The sequence below is a fragment of the Zea mays genome, chromosome 3, assembly GCF_902167145.1.
Source record: "Zea mays cultivar B73 chromosome 3, Zm-B73-REFERENCE-NAM-5.0, whole genome shotgun sequence".
NCBI lineage: Eukaryota > Viridiplantae > Streptophyta > Magnoliopsida > Poales > Poaceae > Zea > Zea mays.
In genome coordinates this window covers 191,646,624-191,667,319 of record NC_050098.1, presented here as the reverse complement: position 1 = coordinate 191,667,319, position 20,696 = coordinate 191,646,624, and the positions used below count along the sequence as shown (strand labels likewise).

At 40.7% G+C, this 20,696-nt stretch overlaps 2 protein-coding genes across 3 annotated transcripts; one reads left to right on the top strand and one right to left on the bottom strand.

Moving 5' to 3' along the window:
- The first annotated feature begins 1,885 nt into the window (after positions 1 to 1,885).
- On the top strand, positions 1,886 to 5,201 carry LOC100282739 (ADP-ribosylation factor). Of its 2 annotated transcripts, none has more exons than NM_001412185.1 (7): positions 1,886 to 2,185; positions 2,424 to 2,589; positions 3,044 to 3,114; positions 3,270 to 3,389; positions 3,672 to 3,790; positions 4,116 to 4,197; positions 4,834 to 5,201. In NM_001412185.1, the coding sequence occupies exons 2-7, from the start codon at positions 2,442 to 2,444 to the stop codon at positions 4,837 to 4,839; spliced, it is 546 nt and encodes a 181-aa protein (NP_001399114.1). In that variant the 5' UTR covers positions 1,886 to 2,185; positions 2,424 to 2,441; the 3' UTR covers positions 4,840 to 5,201. The 2 variants fall into 2 exon arrangements, with proteins under 2 accessions (NP_001399114.1, NP_001149117.1); NM_001155645.2 differs by having other exon boundaries at positions 1,886 to 2,281.
- Positions 5,202 to 12,634: 7,433 nt separating this feature from the next.
- Positions 12,635 to 18,195, bottom strand: LOC103651086 (vacuolar protein sorting-associated protein 36). The gene is made up of 8 exons (XM_020550435.3): positions 17,515 to 18,195; positions 17,231 to 17,431; positions 14,000 to 14,093; positions 13,862 to 13,919; positions 13,619 to 13,688; positions 13,273 to 13,408; positions 13,105 to 13,189; positions 12,635 to 12,956 (listed from the first exon to the last, which is right to left on the bottom strand). The coding sequence occupies exons 1-8, from the start codon at positions 18,142 to 18,144 to the stop codon at positions 12,899 to 12,901; spliced, it is 1,332 nt and encodes a 443-aa protein (XP_020406024.1). The 5' UTR covers positions 18,145 to 18,195; the 3' UTR covers positions 12,635 to 12,898.
- Between the last annotated feature and the right edge of the window lie 2,501 nt (positions 18,196 to 20,696).

Below are 20,696 nucleotides of genomic sequence, written 5' to 3'. Positions count from 1 at the left end.
TTCGGTTTCAATAGGCTGGGCTCCAGTTCGTCATGGGTTCGATCGGAGTGATTCCAAACCAAGCAAAGGGTGGACAGATGTCACCGCTAAACTACTCCAAAATCTTTTGAAATAAGGATGAGAAGATCTTTGAGTTGATGACTCAAAATCAATTCAATGCTCGGTGGGCTACACCCATTGGGTGCACCTTCTCAGGAAATCTCAGAGAAGAACAGTAAACTCAAAAGCGAGCAATGAAGACATTTGAGTTGATTATTTCAAATCAATTCAAAGCTCGGGCGCTACACCCATTAGGTGCACCTTCGGTGCACCCAACGGACTCAGGAAATCTCAGAGAAGAACGCTAAAGCCAAAAGCGAGCAATGGAGACCTTTGAGTTGATTATTTCAAATCAATTCAAAGCTCGGGGGGCTACACCCATTGGGTGCACCTTCGGTGCACCCAACGGACTCAGGAAATCACAGAGAAGAACACTAAACTCAAAAGCGAGCAGTGAAGACCTTTGAGTTGATTATTTTAAATCAATTCAAAGCTCGGGAGCTACACCCAACGGAGTCATGAAATCTTAGAGAAAAACACTAAACTCAAAAGTAAGCAGAGAAGACCTTTGGATTGATTACTCAAAATCAATTCAAAGATCGGGGGCTTGTGGGGGATGGATATCCCCGGGTCCACATGAGTATGAAAACACGTATGGGGCCACCCAGCAGGCGCCCTCCTGGGGCGTTTTGTGGTGAGCCGGATAAAGGAAACCAGCAGAGGCAAGCCAGTTCTGATACGAAAGAGGCCCACGTCCGAGTTAGCTGTTGTAGGAGCGCGGTATGTCGGGTAGGGTTTGTTGCGTCCACCCTACAGACTAAACCGTCGGCGATAACTCGGGCGTGAGAGCGCAAGATTTTCTCAGGATAAAGGAAGATTGTTCGCTACAAATCAGGTGATAAGCAAAGAGATTGCGATCAACATCTGTGCGGGGAGGCTTTATCTGATCGTGTATATATAAGGCTAGGAGGCACCCTTACCATTTTCATCTCATACTCAGCCCACCATTCTCATAGCCACAACTTGTAAACTCACCTCAATATAGAAAACCATCACATGACGTAGGGTATTATGCCTCTCGAGCGGCCCGAAACTGCTCAAGCTTGTGTGTTTCTCTCATCGTGCTACTGCACGAACCATCGAGTCACAATAAACGTCGCCGTCCTACTCAAAAGCACCACGAGGGTAACCCCGAGGTGTGCGGTCGGGCAACAAACACCGACAACATCAAATGATAATTTCAGCACCGAACAACATGTCATGGATAAAAATTGAAAAATAAGAATTTATGATAATATATTAAATTCGTATGGTCCACATGTCAAATATATGTTGGATAACAGGTATGGATACTGGCCCGCGAAAAAATTATATGTGGATACCTTATTATATCCAAACCGTATCTACAAATACCAAATTTCACCATACCCATATCCAATGGATAATTTTCCACAGTTACCCGTACACTTACCCATTGCCATCACTAGGGGATGACGTTGGCTCCATGCCGATGCGGGTTGACTCAGTCGGGTCCCGCGCGAGCGCACCTCAGGCTGCCTGCAGCGGCAGCCACGCGGTGCCCTCTCCCTTTCCGGTGTGCATGCTTAGGGGGCCTCTACGTGAGCAACGTCGGCCTCCAAATGGCCCTCTACGCGCTATATCGCAAGGGGAGGCCACCGCCGTCCTCAGATCAAGGGGAGCACTATAGTACCCCTTGCACAGTGCTTCCATATTTAATAATTGAAAAATAGTAATAAAGATGAATATAGTTAGATAATGATATTTTATTGTTATATTGGAATATAGGGGGTATATAGAGGGAACCGGAGATAAAAAAAGTAGATACGAAATGCTGGAATTCCTGGACGCAAAAAAATGTTAATTGGGTAAACGCTGCGGACGGTCTCAGCCCGCCACGCGACAACCGACAATCCTTCGCAGTCCCGCACCGCACCGCCGCACCGCACCACCGCACCGCGGCCAAGGCCAATAGCCTCGCCTAGCGCTCACTCGCTCGCCCCACTACCACCGCACCACGCGCTCCCGTTTCCGCCGATCCGAGCGCGCAGATCGCGGAAGCCCAGCGGCTCAGAGTCCAGGGGGAGGGAGCTCGCGGCGGCTGAGGAAGGCGTTCACCACCGTCGCGGTGAGTGCTCCCAGTCAAGCGCCTCTTCCTTCGTAGTGTCAACAATTCCGCCCCGCGCCCGCGCGGATCTGATTGTCTCGATCGTCCAATCGAGCGGTATTTTTCTCTCCTACCGTCCTACGGCTACGACATGATTAGCTTAGATTGGACGCTAATGTTGGCCAATATGTTCGTTCGCTTGTCTCTGCTTTCTCATGCGAATCCGATTCGATCCCGCGCCTCGCTCTGGATCTCGTAGGATTTCATTGAGGAAGAGATGGGGCTCTCCTTTGGGAAGCTGTTCAGCCGCCTCTTCGCCAAGAAGGAGATGAGGATTCTCATGGTCGGGCTCGATGCCGCCGGTAAGACCACCATCCTCTATAAGCTCAAGCTCGGCGAGATCGTCACCACCATCCCCACCATTGGTAAGCCTTTTCCCCACCGTTCTGCTTTGCATCTAAAATATACTGTGGGAAATTGCTAGTGAACTGTTCGGTGCATGCAATTTCTGAAATGCACAGTCGAAGGTAGTGCTATGCATTCGGGTGTATATTCACTATTAGTTCGTGAAAAATGATCTGTAGTCTAATCTGGTTATAATGGTTTGAGCTATAAAAGTTGACAAAATTATATCCTGCTTCCTGAATATTGCCCTTCTGTGTTACATTAGTTTCGTGTAAAAATGTATTGTTGGGATAGTGGCTTGAGTACATGACAAAAATGGGCTTCTGAATGATATGCCATCTTTTTAGGAGCATTCTGTATATACTGGAACTTGGTATAAATATGATATATACATTTGGTACCAACACTTGGAGTCATGGTATGGAACTATACTGTAGTCCCATTGATAGGATTGGCTATCTTGGACTTTTGCAGGATTCAATGTTGAAACTGTTGAGTACAAGAACATTAGCTTCACCGTTTGGGATGTTGGTGGCCAGGACAAGGTGAGCATATGTGCTTAAAATTCAGTTATATCTCTGAAGTACCACCATGGTATCAACTCTTTGCAAATGTGTTCTATCTCAAAATCCATAGCACTATCCTGTTGTGATAAACTTTACCAAGAAATTACGGTTTCTTTATTCTTTATGTCAAACAGATCAGGCCCCTGTGGAGGCACTACTTTCAGAACACGCAGGGACTTATTTTTGTTGTAGACAGCAATGATAGGGAACGTGTTGTTGAGGCTAGAGATGAGCTCCACAGGATGCTGAATGAGGTAATATAGTAGTGTTATTTTAGTAGTTCCAAAAAAAAGTTCCATTCTGCAATATCCTTTCTCTATGAGTAGTTTTTATTTCAGCAATATTACAATCATGAATTTGGATACTGTATAAGTTGACTTGCCAACAAAGTATTTTAAAGCCGTCAGAGCAGCTTATGAGACATGCATAGGGGTGCTAAATATCAAACAGCGCCATTTCACAGTGCTAACTCTCAGTCCCTATACATGTATTGTACTGACTTAATTCCTAATGATATAAATCTTTCCATTTTGTAGGATGAGCTGCGTGATGCCGTGCTGCTTGTATTTGCAAACAAACAAGATCTTCCCAATGCTATGAATGCTGCTGAAATTACTGACAAGCTTGGTCTGCATTCTCTTCGCCAGCGGCACTGGTAAGAAGTTTTATTTTCATACACTTTTATCTCCCTGTATCTGAATCATGGTTGCTTGACATTCTGATATTTGTTAGTGTATCTAGTTATCTACACTGCACATATTTGCGAGGAGCGTATCTTTGAACCACTTGTTTTAGTCATCAATCTTCATGATGTGACAGTATGAATTATGCATTAATCTGCACCGCTTTAAATACTGTGATTGAGCTGAATCTTTATCTCCATTCTGCAACTGTCTTGTCTTGAATAATTGCCAACGTCACAATTGCCTTTGATATTTAGCAGATGTATACATGTTAATGTGTCTGTTCCCTGGTTGCAGGTACATCCAGAGCACTTGTGCTACATCTGGTGAAGGGTTGTATGAGGGGCTTGATTGGCTTTCCAACAACATCGCCAACAAGGTAACATCAGCTGCATGCTGATGTCTTGTGTGCTTATGCTGAATATGTGAAATAATGCACTTGTTCTGACTGGTCCTTAGATGTTGAAGTGACATACACAGAAGCTCTATTGTTGCTGCCTTAGTATAGTTGGGATTTCTGTGCCTCGATAGGCATAGGACAAAGTTGCAGTCTCAGAGCATTTCCAATAGTCCCAAAAAAAAGGAAAAAACAATAAGTTTTTGAAATGTCTCTTTTTTCAAGTTTAATTGGATTTATAGAAAATATTAGTAACATTTGTATCTTGTAAGTAATCCTGTCCTTTATTGCTATGGTATTCGTGCCGGTCAAATATTCTTAAACTTGACTAGGTTTGTAGAAAATATTAGTAATATCTGTATCTGCAAATAAGTTTTTATAAAAATATATTCGAAGATCTACCTAATGATACTAAATCATGTACTATAAATAAATAATATTTTCATGTATATATTTGAATAAAGTTGAAAATAGTTGCCTTGCTCGAAAAACGAGAGTGACAACTATTTTGTGATGGAGTAGTCATAGAACTCCATGATGCCTGGCTATAGCTGCCAGTGACTTTGCTTCGAAAAACAATTGGTGCTCACAACTGACTATCCATTCCATCTGTTGCAGTCTTGAAGCTTTTCAGCAGGGCTCCTAGCAAGAGGAAGACGTCTGAACAACTTATGGATGCTTTTTTACATTTTATTACAAAGATACTCCCTCTGTCTCGATTTACTATTCCTTTTGGGATAGTGGTTGATTCATATAATATTTGATGTATGTGTTTAATAGATGTGTCTAGATTCACCATCATCTATTTTAATATGGACATAGATATAAAGAGCTAAAACAAATACTATTTTGAAATGGAGTGAGTACAATCTATAGTAGATAGTGTGGGTGCTGTGGAGAGAAAAAAATCTGAGCTTTCTTTTGAGTGTTTGCTAGTGTTTACCTTCGGAGATGATATGGTAAATTATATTGACATGCTTTCGCGTAGGTCTTCACCGATCCAGTGCTGTGGCAGCTACATTTCGTTCTTAGATGGTTAACGTGTGCCAACATAAATCCAATATGTTGCTTGTGGTACGCACCGTTTTAAAATAGCTATGGACAGACCATAATTGACATCATCTTCTGTCGAACTAGCGTTGGGCTTAGTTAGGACTTGGGATGTCAATGCTAGATAGCTAGAGCTGTATAGCATCTCTAAGGGGTATTTGGTTTGATGTTCGATGAATCATCTACATATTCTTTATTTATTTTTATTTGGGTTATGATGTGGAATAGGTTGATGCATCACCATCTCATATCTCATATATTAGAAGATAACTAGCAAAGTGTCCGTTGCTACAGTTTTTATTTATACTTGAGGATAAAGTATAAAATATAAAAATATGTTTGTTTTATTGGTTATTTGAGTGTGAATGTAAGTTTAAAGCGAATAATTGTGGTTCAAATCCAAATTTATCATAATTTTAGTTTTTTACCGTTTAAATGTGGGGAGCATGCATGGAAACAGTTGCTTATATAGTAGAGATAATTAGTGTTAGTATAAAAAAATTATCTCACCAATTTTGAGAAACGGTTGCTTTATATTGTATAGACAATTAGTATTAGTATAAAAAATAAAATTATCCTACCAATTTTGAGAAAGACTCTAATATACCACCTCATCTAGAATAAAGCTATTCCTTAAACAAACACACTATAACAGTTTTTCTTCAACCCACTCATTAAATCCTCATTTATGAAGTGTTTGGTTGGAGAATCTACTCATTTTAGATTGAGAGAATTATCTATTTGACTTTGAAACAAATCGTTCTTCCTTTTAAAACACTCCCAAAATCAAAGGTCCATTATCTAGCATCGATTTGAAATTTTCTTTCCTATTTGTCACTTCCGTCTATTTGCTTCATTAATGGTGTTAAGTGCCATCAAATTGATCCATATGCCCCGTCTATATCAGAATTATGGGGTGTCAAATAAAGAAAGCATGAATGTCGTAGTTTTGAAATAAGGAAGAGAACATTTCTGGTTTTAAACATGGTTTAGATAATATCTGTATTTTCTAAAAATATTAGGTAAACCGCTATAAATTCATAAATGTTTTTAAATTCAGAAAATTATGAAATTGTTAAAAAAGAATATAATCTATCTCTTCGAGGTATATAACTTTGGTTATGTTTTTTTCCATTCGTGTTCATTTAAATAATTCAAATTTTAAAATATAAAAGCTTCAAACAGAACTTAAATACCGTCAATGATTTCAAATAAAACAGCCATCAACATCAAATAAGAAGTTTTATCACGATACTCATGCTTTCCTTATTTGACACCACGAATTAAACATTCATGTTTTTCATATTTGACACCAGTGCACCACAGTGTTTTAATATAAAGAAGGGCATAGGCGTCATTGTGGTGGCCACTTAGCACTGTTATTGAAGAATATGGATAACAGTGTCAAATAGGGAAGTAAATTTTAACTTGGTACTAGACAAGTAACTTTGATTACGGGAGTGCCTTAAGGAAAACTATTTTTTACAAATAGATAATTCTCTTTTAGATTTATATATAAGGTGATACATAAAAAAATCCACTAATTCGTTGCTAGTACATTGCTACAAATTATATATATATATATATATATATATATATATATATATATATATATATATATATATATATAGGTAGATATTGTTTAAACGAGAAATTTATTTAAACATGATTATATTATTTTATTTTCAAATTATTACTATATATATTTATGATAAATTTCCTTTATACAACATGAATAGACATAAGCCGCAGTGGTAAAAGACGAGCACTTCATTCTGAAGAAGCACTATTTGGATCTCCCTCACACCCCATTTTTTGGTTATTCCGTGCGGGAGAATTGCTCGCTCTAGTAATGCACAAAAATTTATTCATATTTCTCATGCTCCACTAATTATTAGCTTGCAAAGAATGACATGACGATTGATCGACTCATTCTATTTTTCTATTTCTATAAAACACCAATTTCAGCGGTCGTTCTATGTTGTCTCTGTCACGCGGAAGCGTGTAGATCTGTTTCCTCCCACATCTCACCTAACAATCAGATAAAATAAGTTTTATATCACGATCACTTTCTTCTCCTCGCCGTTGTCGTCATATATTAACCCTTAAACTTTCTATCTCTCTCCATCAACGCCTCCTTCACTCTAACTCTTCCACATCACCTAGACGACATCGAGAAAGCCATCCTGCTGGCCACCAACTCACCAATCGTCGCTGTCGCACCCCACTTGTGACCCCACCTTTACCTTCGCCTGTCGATGGTTTCTAGCAAAACATTTATGAGACATTGAGGTTGATAATAATATATGTATTATCCATTCTCATAGGATCGTTGTGCGCTAACATTTTATCGAATAGTTATGTGCCATCGCGTGCACGGGCATTGTACTAGTTACAAACTAAAAAAAGTGAGATAATGATTAATCACTTTATTTCACAAATCATTCTCATAAAATTCTCTTTCTCTACTCCTATATAGCACCAGTTTCGATAATCGTACTACGTCACGCACGAAGCGCACAAATTTGTTCTCCTCTCACCCGCTCGCCTAATAAATCAGATAAGATAAATCTATGCATAATCAACTATGTAACCACCACGAGCAATTCCTCCTCGTCGTTGACGAAGCATAGAGTTTGTTCCTCTCCCGCATCTTGCCTAACAAACCAAATAAGATAAGATAAGCCCATGTGTAACTAACCATGTAACCACAATGAGCGCTTCCTCCTCATCACTGTTGTTGTCGTATATTAATCCCCAACTTACGATCTTTTTTCCTCGATGATCGTATATTAATCCTCAACTTCTCATCTCTTTTCCCTCGATGGTTGTCCTACGTCACGTATGAAGCGCACAGTCTATTCCCCTCCCCCGCTTATAAGCCTTATCTCATGCTTGCATACGGAAGCAACTATGAAGAACCACCATGAGTGTTTCCTCCTCTCTATTGCGGTTGTATATTAATCTCCAGTCTATCCTACTGGCCTCCGACTCGTGGCACTGACTTTATCTTCCCATTTGACAAGCGCCTCGACCTGTTGTCACGACTCTCCGCCACCATACGTCTCTAGAGGCAGCGGGATAAGAACAATCAAGGGAGAGGAGTCGTCACCTCGATGATGCGTGGTTGAACAACCAAGAGAGATGAGGATGCACTTTTCAATTTATTTTTTATGGAAAGAGTCCAATTTAATTTTAAATTTATTTTTTTGGAGAGAATCTATCACACTGGTTTGCCGCTAGACCCTCACGTGTCGTACAACCGTTACAGCATACCATTAAATATGATTAATGTGTTGTCACAATACACAGAATATGATTGATGTGCCGTCACAACGCACTTGCATTGCACTAATCCTTCAACAATCTCTATGTCATGTTCAGTACTTTGAGTGGTACCTTCATTCTCTATTCCTAGCGAGTAAGAAACCAGAAACTTGAAAACTATTTGGTGATCTAGATAAAGTTGCAAGAAACAAAGAAAGCAGTCATTTCCCGGCATATGATTCTCTCTCTGTTAGGCTCTGATTTTGAAGAGTATGTTGTCCTTCCAGCGGCTGGTACGTGGGGGGGATTCTTTTGGCTTGGAGGATTTCGGTCTGCAAGATGCTCCAAACTAGAATAAACAATTTTCCAGTCTCTGCTCAATTTCAGCAGCAGGATGGCGTGGCCTAGTGGTTTACGGGTGTTTACGGTCCCAACTCGATGAGCATAAAATTCAATTTCTTAATGAGCTGCACTTGATATGATCACAGTGCCTTGGTCCGTGGATGATTGGTGGGGATTTCAACCTTATATATAGAGCTAAGGACAACTGGACAAGAGCAATGATAATCTTGATAGAGCTATGATGGGGAGGTTTAGGCGGATGCTTAATGACTTGCTTCTTAATGAGCTGCCCCTTTCAGGTAGGAAGTTCACCTGGCCAAACGAACGGGCATCACCTACTTTGGTTCGTCGAGATCGGATTTTCTGTATAGCAGATTGGGAGGACATGTTTCCGAATTGTCTCTTGCAGAGCTCTGCATCCCAGATTTCTGATCATTGTCCATTACTGTTGGGGCTGCATGATCTTGTCCAAGGAAAAAGAAGATTTCATTTTGAAAGTTTCTGGATCAGATTGGAAGGGTTCATGGAAGAGGTGGAAAACTCTTGGTCACAACCTCTGGAAGTCAGCTGCCCTTGCAGCGTTTTCATGACAAACTAAAAAGGCTTGCAAGGCACCTTCAAGCCTGGAGTCAGAAAAAAGTGGGCAACATTAAGCAGCAGATCTTGATGCCAAATGAGATCCTTCATAGGCTGGAAATCGCTCGTGATGAAAGGAATTTGTCTCCCTCCGAGGAATGGCTACGTCGATCCCTTAAGCACCAGTCTTTAGCTCTAGCCTCCTTGGAAAGAATTGTTGCCCGAGTAAGAAGTAGATTGCACTGGCTGAAAGAAGGAGACGCCAACACTGCCTACTTTCATCACCATGCCAGACACAGAAAAATAAAAACTTCATTGGAAAACTGATGGTCGATAACAGAATAATTTTTGAGCAGCAGGAAAAGAAAGAGGTAATCTGGGATTTCTATAACAGGTTACTTGGGACAGCAGCCCCCAGGGAGTCAACTTTAAATCTGGAAGAATTTCATCGTCCAGCCTTGGACCTTACTGCTCTTGATCGAAATTTCTCTATGGAGGAGGTCTGGGCAATAATTAAATCTCTCCCTGCTGACAAAGCTCCAGGGCCGAATGGATATACTGGAAAACTTTATAAAAAATCATGGCCAATCATCAAAGAGGATATTATGGAGGCGTTAAATAGGGTGTTACAAGGTGATGTATCCAAACTTCATCTCCTTAACTCAGCTTATGTGACCCTAGTGCCCAAGAAAGCTGAAGTGTTGGAAGTCAAAGATTCCAGGCCCATCAGTTTAATTCACAGCTTTGCAAAAATTGTTACAAAGATTCTGGCTAACAGATTGGCCTCCAGACTTCCTGAGATAGTGTCAGCAAATCAAAGCGCTTTTATAAAAGGAAGATGCATCCATGACAATTTCATTTTGGTCCAGCATACGGCTAAGGCTATTCAGAAGCAGAGAGTTTCTAGAATTCTTCTGAAATTGGATATTGGTAAAGCCTTTGATTCGGTTTCGTGGCCTTTCCTTCTTGAGGTGTTAACACACCTCGGTTTTGGAACTATATGGTGTAATATCATTTCCAAGATGCTCCTTTCTTCCTCAACTAGGGTGCTAGTGAATGGAGAGCCAGTGGAAATCATTCACCACCATAGGGGGCTAAGGCAGGGGGATCCTTTATCCCCAATGTTATTTATTATTGTTATGGATGTGCTGAATTCTCTTGTTTTAAGACCCCAAGAATTGAGTCTTTTACAACCAGTGTTAAGAAGAGGAAATGGGCAACGTATCTCTCTGTATGCTGACGATGTGGTGATGTTCTTGCATCCAAGTAGAGAAGAACTCAGTGTGGTCAAAGAAATTCTGAGAATCTTTGGATATGCTTCAGGACTTGTTACAAATGTGAGCAAATGCAGTATGACGCCCATTCATTGTGAGGAACAAGACATGGTGGTTGCTCAGGAGTTATTTCCTTGTACCGAGGTGGCTTTTCCATTCAAATATCTAGGTTTGCCCCTTTCAGTCAAGAAACTTCCCAAAAATACTTTCCTAGAACTCATTGACAAGATAGCTGATAAATTACCAGGATGGAAATCTGCTCTCATTCACACAGCAGGTCGGCTGACCTTGGTTAAATCAGTGCTCACAGCCATTCCTATCCATCACCTTATAGTGCTTCAATGCCCTAAATTGGTGATCAAGGCTATTGACAAAATTCGGAGGGGCTTCTTGTGGAAAGGAAGAAAAGATATCAAAGGAGGTCATTGCTCTGTTGGATGGGCAAGAGTTTGCAGACCACTTAGTATGGGAGGCCTAGGTATTCATAATCTTGAAATTTTTGGATGGGCTTTAAATCTAAGATGGCTTTGGCTCAAAAAACTCAACCAGAAAGGCCCTGGGCATATTTTATGTTCAAGGTACATCCCAATGTCAAAGCTCTCTTCTCTGCCTCGGTCCACACTACAGTAGGTGATGGCTCTCGAACCCTGTTTTGGACTGATCGCTGGATTCATGGACAATCAATATCTGCCCTTGCCCCCACTTTGGTTAGCCGTATTACAGTGAGAATCAAGAAAAGTAAATCTGTGCAGGAAGCCCTGGTAAACAATAGATGGGTAAATGACATATCTGGCAGCCTGCCAGCTCAGATTATCATCGACTTCTTTGTGATTTGGGACCTAGTGCAAGGTTTTCAGTTACATCCGGGGATTCCTGATGTGCATCGATGGTCACCATCTGCATCTGGAGATTATTCCACTAAATCGGCATATGATCGTTTTATGGCTGGTTCAGTCACTTTTGAGCCGGCTACAAGAATTTGGAAAAGTTGGGGCCCCCAAGGTGTAAATTCTTCATTTGGCTAGCTTCTCTAAATCGTTGTTGGACAGCGGATAGATTAAGCAGACGAGGTCTTGAGCATCATGTTAGGTGCCCCTTTTGTGACCAGCAGGAGGAAACAGTTCAACATATCCTAGTGGCTTGTGTGTTTGCCAGAGACACTTGGTGGTAGACTTTGTACAAGGTGGGTTTGCATCACCTGACTCCAGGATTGGCAACAACAACCTTTCAAGACTGGTGGAAAGAAGCTGAGTGCTAGGTGCCAAAAAACCAGAAAAGAGGATTTAATTCTTTGGTGATTCTGGTGGCTTGGTGGCTATGGAAGCATAGAAATGAATGTGTGTTTGATGGTGCATCCCCCAACATCAGCATCATCATACATCATATTCATGAGGATGTTGTTCGGCGAGGCTTGGCAAGGGCTAAAGATCTAAGGAGGTTGTGGCCTTAGGTCCTGGTGGGGTTGGGGGTTGTTTGGTAACCCACCCCTCTGTGCCGCTTTCTTTCTTCTTTCTTTCTCCTTTTTCTTTTCTTCTTCTTCTTCTTCTTTTTCTGTCAAGGCCTATTTATTGGCAACTTGTTCTGGGTCTACTTTAGACCTCTATCTCCTTTTCTTAATATATAAGATGTGTAGTTCTCCTGCGCGTTCGATAAAAAAAAGTTCAGAGTTCTTTCCCTAACAATATCTATTCCTATCAACAGGAAAGGACTGCTCAGCAGCTTGACTACCTCCATTAAAAAAAATGTACCTAATTGCTTAACTAAATTTATCGAAAAAATATACCTTTACTTTCTAGTATTATAAATGTTTATATTTTTTATAAATTTGATTAAAATTAAGATAGTACTGAAGATACCAGAGTCGCATTATTTTTGGATGGAGGCAGTATAGAAATGTTGATCTGGTGGCATGTCAATAAACTTACCAATGTAGCCAGAATCCTCATACATCTCACTCCATGCTATTCCATTCAACAGAACAAATGGATTTGTTATATCACATCTGTAGGCGTTATATGGTACAGTACATAATGGCAGAATATTCAGATTTGGATCAAACGTTCTCAAAGGATACATTATTACTGCACAAAATCTATGTCTGTCCCCCCCCCCCCCCCCCCCCCCAAAGAAGAATATACAATAACTGCACCGATGTCCAGCTTGATCAACCAGTGTCAGTGAGATGTCATCGCAACGGAGATCCACACGTTGTACGGTCCATAAGGTTTTTGCCTGCAAAATTCAAAATCAATAAGGTAGGTTTTGTTCGATTAGGAAGGGATTTAATCCCCTCTATCCAATCCAGATGCAACCCAACAAGGCCTAAAGAGGTAATATCTGAAAAGGAACTTGCAGGGAACCAGGGTTGTGATTTTCTTACGAGTAAATATTTTGGGCATCAATGTCATTAAATAAATTGATAAAGAAGCGGAATCCATCTGGACTAACATCTCTGCACAACAGTCCTGAGAAATAGAGGTAGTCAGTTTCGTTTTCAGACCATACACGTAGCTTGCAAAATACTTGAAAGTTGCAGTCATAGCATTACCTTTGTTTTCTGCATTTAGAAGATGCTCCTTTGCTAAAGCTGGAGCAATTCCCAGTGTGAATGCAGCATCACTTGGGCTAATCCCTTTCTGAAGAGCATCCTGCTTCTGTGCAAGTGATGAGATTCTCGCAAATACCTATGTCATCGAGGAAAAAAGTTCAGCAATTGCTAGTGCCTAGTAGTAGTGCTAAAAACAATGCTAGTGGCAAATGCACAAAGTACAAACATAGACAACTGCAGACTCTGTGGTGACAGTATAATACATTAACAGCAACAATGCGGATTGGCTGCAATATGTGGTTTAGTCATTCAGTATGCATTAAGGCTTATTGTTGTGATTGCCTACCTCTTCATCACTATGTGTCTTTGTCTGGATCACCTTCACTCCACTATCAAATTTCCTGAGCATGACTTGGCTGCTCATTACAAATCAACATCTATAAGCAAAACATCAAAACCATGATCAATGGCTGGTGACGAGCCAGCTGGAAAGGCATTGAATTACTCTTTCCTATTCCCATATCCTGGATTGTCTTCAGAAAAGTAAACTTAGCTAGTTCGGTAATCATCAAAAGCATGATATACATACACATCAACTTTCTCCCATAGCGAACAAGCTTGCAAAAGGTCCTCTGGTGAGATTAACTCTAGAAACAAATAAACAAAACTAATTTTAGAACACAAGTATTAAGGGAATCCTACATAATATTAACAGATAAAAGCAGACCTGTTCCCCTAGCACGGTTGAAGAGACAGTAAACATCGACCAGTGCCATCATACCACCTGCTTTCTCAAGCGGTATTCTTACAAAGTCCGCGAGCTGACAACGAATAGGTAAAATAATAAGTCTGAAACTTAGTATAATGCAGCTAGAAACTTGAGGAATGGAGAATATGGAACTGCCTCTCAGATTTCAAATTAACTCTGGTTTTTTTCTCGAACGCGCAGGAGAACTGCACCCCATTATAAATTAAGCAGAAAAGGGGGTGGTCTAAAAAGACCAATACAAAAGGCCTCCGCAAGGAGGACAGAAGCAAGCATACATAAATGAATCCATCAGACCCTTCTTAATTCTCAGCTAATGGTGCTGCTAAATGGGAAAGCCCCTTGGCACCAGCAATCTCCCATTTTGCCCTTTCCTCATCCACAGCTCTAAGACTCACGGTAACACTAGGGCTGCAGCCATCAAAGACGCATTTGTTTCTATGTTTCCACAAGATCCAGGCTCCTAGAATGATAAGGGAATCAAGTACATTTTTGGTGAGTCCATTAGCAATATTCCCTGCCGATTTCGACCAGCCCAGATATGAGCCAACATCCGGTTGAGGAGCCAAAGAATGCAGACCAAATTTCCTTAACAACAAATACCAGAATTCCCTGGAGAATGAACAGGTAACAACAAATTAACTCTGATTCTCTGAGGGCATGAACAAATTTTTATCCTTGCGTCCTGCCAATTGTTTATACTCCCACCATTTTATTATGTCCATAACACATCATGCACATTACCCAAGACAGTACTAATTACAAGGAAAAAATCGAAGTAAGGCTAGTCTCGATAGGGAGTTCATGTCCCTGTTTCCAAGACTCAAGATATGTTGGAAATAGTGCAAAGTTTCATCCCCATGAAACTCATTTCATCACATGAAACTTTTATCGCCTCCATTTATACTATATCACGCCAATTTATTTAATGCCCATAAAACCTTATGAAACTCCCATTGAGAGTGGCCTAATACAAAACATGACACAACTATTTCTCTTCTTTGAAAGCATTTAATTAGTGATAGATATTTAAAATGTCACAGCAACTTAAACTCTTGATAGCCTCGTTTGACAAACATTGTAGGATGTATTATCCAAAGGCCATGGACAAACATAGTGAAACAAATGGAGTAAACGATAATATATTTGTCGTCTGGCTGGGCGGCTGCCGCTGGCCACTTGACTTGGCCTCCGCCACAGCCGGAGTCTAGAGAAGGTGATCACGCAAAGACAGCAGACTGAGCACCAGCTGCACCGGCCACCTAAACCACGTGTTGCAGCAAGGACGCCCACATCGACTACACAAACTACGTTATTTTTTATACATAATTTTTTACTTTAGTTCACAATTATATTGTTTTATTTTTTGATTTAATAATGAAACTTGGTAAGACAAGGATTTGAAATAAGATGGAGGATGAGTTCTTAAGGGATTGCTTAATAACTTACATTTAGAAGGAGATAGCAATTGAATTTACAACAGATAAACTTATTGATGACTTCGACACAACTCTGATACGCAGAGTACAACTAAGATAAATCATGTTATTTCTTTTCACCGTCACTTTTTATCATTATATTTTTCTTGTTAAATTTTAAATTACGCACACAGAATTAGTGAAATAATTTCGATGTCTTTTGCTATATACCAACATATGGTTGAAATCTATAATTGTTGAAATTTCTATAACAATGTATAAATAGGGGTTGTTTGGCCTGTTATATTTTATTCCTGGCTCCGCCACTGCTCCAAACTTCTTCGAGCGGATTCTATGGTGCTCTACTAAATGGTCCAAAGGCAACTAGGTTCTAGTTGGGACCTGGCAAGAATCACTTCTCCATTTACACTATGAGCTAGGAAATAAAAACACTAGAGAATCAGACAGAGCTCTACCAAATTAGCCCTTAGCCTTTCATGTTTCCTATTCTATAAGTGGAAGCACCATTGTTTTCAGATCGTCCAACTAATCGCGATTAGTCGCGATTAGTCGGGTTGATCGGTACTCAGTGCTCGATAAGGGGGGTCGATTCGATCAGGTGATCTGATCGTCCATATCGTCCGACTAGTCGGCGATATGTAGCGATTAGTCGTCTGGTTAGCGATCAGTCACGTTAATTACTCAGGTTCAGAGTTTAAGACTTTAGTTAAGACTTCAGACTTCAGTTGTATGATGATCTCATATATGTGTTGTCTTCTTGTTCATGGTCTAGTAAGTTGTAGAATTGTAGTTTCATAGTTTCATATAGAATTGTTGCTGGAGATGTACTGCTATTTTGGACTATTCAAGTATTCATACTGTTGTTTTGGACTATTTAAGTATTCATACTGCTGTTTTGGACTATTTATACTGCTGCCTTGTCTATACTTGTGCTTGTCCTGAGCAAGTCTCTATACTATATAAGTATATATCTCTATATAGTGCTATATATGTCCTGGAAATACATAGGACGACCAATGGGCGATTAGGGTCGATCAGGGGCGACTAATCACCCTGATGGTCACCTAATCGCGACTAATCGTCTGATCGCCCAGTGGCATCGATCAGACGATCAGGCGATCTGAAAACAATGAAAAGCACTTCTGCGACAAGCTCACGATAAGCTGCACATTTGGGTTGAATTGTGTCCAAAAACATAACATGAGAAGTGAGGTTGCCAAAGCGGGCCATAACTGTGATATAGAAGCTATTTTTCTGGCAACTATACTATGTGCATAATCCATATGATGATGAACCTCAACTGCAAACTAACTATTTGATCTATGTACACATCTTCACTGACAAGATGGGGCCAGAGTTCCTGAATAAATTCTAGTAAAAGTATATTACTAAATGGTTGAAGGACAGGCTGGTATAGTGGTGGGAGCTATCTCACTGAGTCACTAGGTCACGAGTTTGATGCAGCGTCTCTGCATTTGCCGGTCAAAGGCTTAGTAAAATACTAAATGTTGAGTTTAGCTGATATATGAAAATTAAATCAGTAATTATTAATCACTAGAAGTTGCGATCCCAGCAGATGGAGGAAAAAGGTATTCGTTCTAGAAATATAATATTGTGCTTGAGCCATATGGCAATGAAGCTCTGAACTAAATATGTTGATCTAATCTACACAGACTTCTTACAAAGTTCGTGCATTATCGAAGTCAGTTTACAGTTCAAAAATAAGCTACATAAAAAAGCAATTGTAAATTACCTGTAGTGACAACTGCTGATGATACAACGCACCAGCAGTTTCTTTCGTCACAGGAGACACAATGCCAACACTAAGTAGCAAATCCTGCATGTCTTGCTTAGAGCCCATCTCTTCATCATTGGAATTTGATTCAGTAGATGAGTTCATTAATAGCTTGAGCCTCATTTTCTCTGCTAACTGCATCATTTCCTTAGCTTTGCCCTGGAGCATAGAAAATAACAATAATTGAGTTCAAACTAGACCATGGTGATCAATCTCGAAGATGGTAGCTGTGAAATGCTAACCATGAGGGCATTGAGATCCTGGAACGCATCTTGTAAGTTCTGGCCGGCGCTCTCCCATGACTCCTGCTCCATCCGCAGTATCCCAGAGACCCCAACAACGGGCATCCGGATCCCGACGTTCTCCGCAGGCACATCTGCGACGGGCGTGCTGCTCGACGGAGCAGCTGCGGGGGCCACCTCCCAAGCCCTTGCACGGATCGCCTCGAGCAGCCTCCCGAAGAACACATCAACGTCAGCCTTACAGGTCACGACGATGGCAATGACCTCCGATCGCACGGATGGCATGGAGATCTGGAGGCGGATGCGGTGATGCTGCGACGAGGAAGATGAGGACGAGGAGAAGAGGGAGCGAAGGGGGTTATGGTTGTGCCTGCGGTGGGGAGGGTAGGCATGGACAACGGTGGCGAGCGGGAGGCCGCGTGCGGAGCGGGACGGCTCGTGGAGGAAGATGAGGCGGTGGGAAGTGAGCGCGAGGAGGCAGGCGCGGAGGGGCGCGAGGTGTGGGTTCTCCTCGGGCTCGAGATCGACAAGCGGGACGAGATTCCGCTCCACCTCGCCTGCGGAAAGCACCGGGCGGCCGGACGCCGTCACGGACGCTGACGGGAGCCAGTCGGCTGCGGCGGCGGACATGGCGGCGGTGCTCGGGTTCTGTGGTTTGTTTGGGTTTTCCTGTGCACGGTAGCGAAGCGGCTAGTGAAAAACTGAAAATAACGGTTTAGACCGTTTGGCAAATGACAACCAACCAGTGATGCGGAGTAGTAATGTTTGTTCAGAACTTGTTAAGGGAACGGTAATAGGATCTGGTTACTTACTAGTTATAATTAGATTAGATATACCAGAAATAGTCCAACCAAACAAAAGTTTTGTATCAATATCCATTACCCCATATAAATTAGTTGCGTTACATTTCGACGAACCAAACGCCACCGTAGAGTAAAACAGTCTCAAATACTCCTAAAGGTTCGTTTGGATGTAGATATTGAAAATGTTAGAATTAAATTAGATCCACTACCAAATCTATCTAGCATCAGAAATGAGTTTCAATACAAATTTGTTGTTTAAAAGTATCTGGAATTACAATTTCATCTAATACCTAGAGTCTTGGTTCTGAATCTTGAGATACACTTTAAAGTTCAATTTCAACTAATTGAGCTTTAATTCCAGCTCTAAATTCATTAGCTCAGAATTCTTGATTCTAATTCTCAGTTCCAGTATTGAATATCTACATCCAAACGATGTACAAATATAAAAAACAGTGAATAATTTGATTGTACGTTTGCATCAAATAGTTAATTGCATAGCAATGAAAATAGCGATTTATTGAGTCTGCTTTTTGCCATTTTTGTCCAACTAAAATTATGGCAAGCCAAAAAATTAATCCTTAGTTAATTTATTATTAAAGAATTAGTGCACTGATGTTTATGACTAATGTTTGTGGACAAATATTTAGAAACTTTTTAAATTGCACGAAAGAGAAACGGTGTGTTCTGCTATTGTTTTGACACTCGGCCTATATATATATAGGGTAAGACTATTAGAAACTCTAGGTTTCTAAGGGTCTGTTTGGTTGAGCTGTGGCTGTGGAAAAAGTTGCTGTGGGCTGTGAGCTGTGGAAAAAGCTGTTGTAGGCTGTGTGCTGTTAAAAAGCTAAAAATCGTTTGGTGGAAACCACTAAAAGTCGTTAAAAGTTCTTCGATATATGTTTTCACAGTTCCATCCAAAAGCCACTAAAAGCAGGTCCAGGGGTGCTTTCAGTTTTGCACTACGAGAAAGTCGGCTTTTAAAAAAAGCTGCTTCTTGAATCCAGCCCTTTGGTTGGCTTTTGGCTTTTAGGGGGCAAAAGCCAAAGCCAAAAGCCAAACCAAACACACCCTAAATATACAGTGGAAGCCCAGTCGTCCCTGTACCACTCGACCAGACCAGCTCCATCCATCCTCTGCACCACCCGATCAGACCAGCCTGCCCGCTTCCACCCCACGTCCATCTCGCATGTGCGCCTTTTGTTTTCATTTGCATGTGTAACAAAATTGGAAGCATGCGCACAAATTTAGCAGATGGATTGATATACATAAAAACAAAAAATCTGATTTGAATGTTTTATTTTGTCCATAAATATAAGATTTCTATAACAGTCATGCAGTTAATCTCGTTAGAAACATTTTATAATATATATTAATACTAATTTATGCTACACGGTGTAGGTATTTATGCAATACGGCACGTCGCATAAAAAATTAGTTTCCTGCTGTATGTGCACAAATTTAGGATGGCAAAAATGTGTGTTGAGAAGAAATGGATTGACATGCATGGAAACAGAAAAACTGATTTAAATACTATACTAGGTATGTGCCTGTGCGTTGCCACAGGAGTTAAAAATTAGTATAAACATAGATATAGAACGACAAACATCACTATGATATGCAAAATACGTGTGACAAATATCACCATAACACGAATATTATATTGACGATATAAATATATAACATTATTATAGATACGCCAAATCAAATAGAATGAATTGATGTCGAAGAAGAAACATTATAAGAAGTCAAACAACCATATCAAAACATTTATTCATGAGTACAACCAAGTACAATTCAAGAAACGAATAACAATCCCTTCTCATGAGAAACACTACAAGGAGAATCAGACTGCAAAGTTTATATCAGGCACATCTGCAAGGAGAATGCCTCCCATTTAGTTGCTACATGTAGAAATGCATCATAAACTATACAAGGTATGTGCCTGTGTGTTGCCACATGAGTTAAAAATTAGTATAAACATAGATATATAACGACAAACATCACTATGATATGCAAAATCCGTGTGACAAATATCACATATGGTGCTGCTGATGCGTTGTCTCGCAATCCACAGATGTCAAGTGACTGTTTGGCCATTTGTTCGTGTATTCCTCAATGGGTTTCAGAAATTATAGATTCATATACACATGACCCATTTGCCAAAGATCTCCTTGTCAAACTAGCAGTTGATGCATCGGCTGTGCCTCATTATTCCTTACAAGATGGTCTTCTTCATTATAAAAGAAGAATATGGGTGGGACAGTCAGCTCCTCTTCAGGATCACCTAATTGCAGCATTGCATGTGTCAGCAGTTGGTGGTCATTCCGGGTTTCCCGTCACATATGCTCGCTTGAAGCAACTGTTTGCATGGAAAGGTAT

Excerpts from the sequence above, each read along its gene's own strand:
- LOC100282739 (NM_001412185.1), top strand. The coding sequence starts at position 2,442 with ATGGGGCTCTCCTTTGGGAAGCTGTTCAGCCGCCTCTTCGCCAAGAAG. Across the intron at positions 2,590-3,043 it reads CACCACCATCCCCACCATTG|GATTCAATGTTGAAACTGTT; the intron begins GTAAGCCTTTTC and ends GGACTTTTGCAG. Across the intron at positions 3,791-4,115 it reads TCTCTTCGCCAGCGGCACTG|GTACATCCAGAGCACTTGTG; the intron begins GTAAGAAGTTTT and ends CCCTGGTTGCAG.
- LOC103651086 (XM_020550435.3), bottom strand. The coding sequence starts at position 18,144 with ATGTCCGCCGCCGCAGCCGACTGGCTCCCGTCAGCGTCCGTGACGGCG. Across the intron at positions 17,432-17,514 it reads AGGATCTCAATGCCCTCATG|GGCAAAGCTAAGGAAATGAT; the intron begins GTTAGCATTTCA and ends TCTATGCTCCAG. Across the intron at positions 13,920-13,999 it reads CAACCGTGCTAGGGGAACAG|AGTTAATCTCACCAGAGGAC; the intron begins GTCTGCTTTTAT and ends ATTTGTTTCTAG.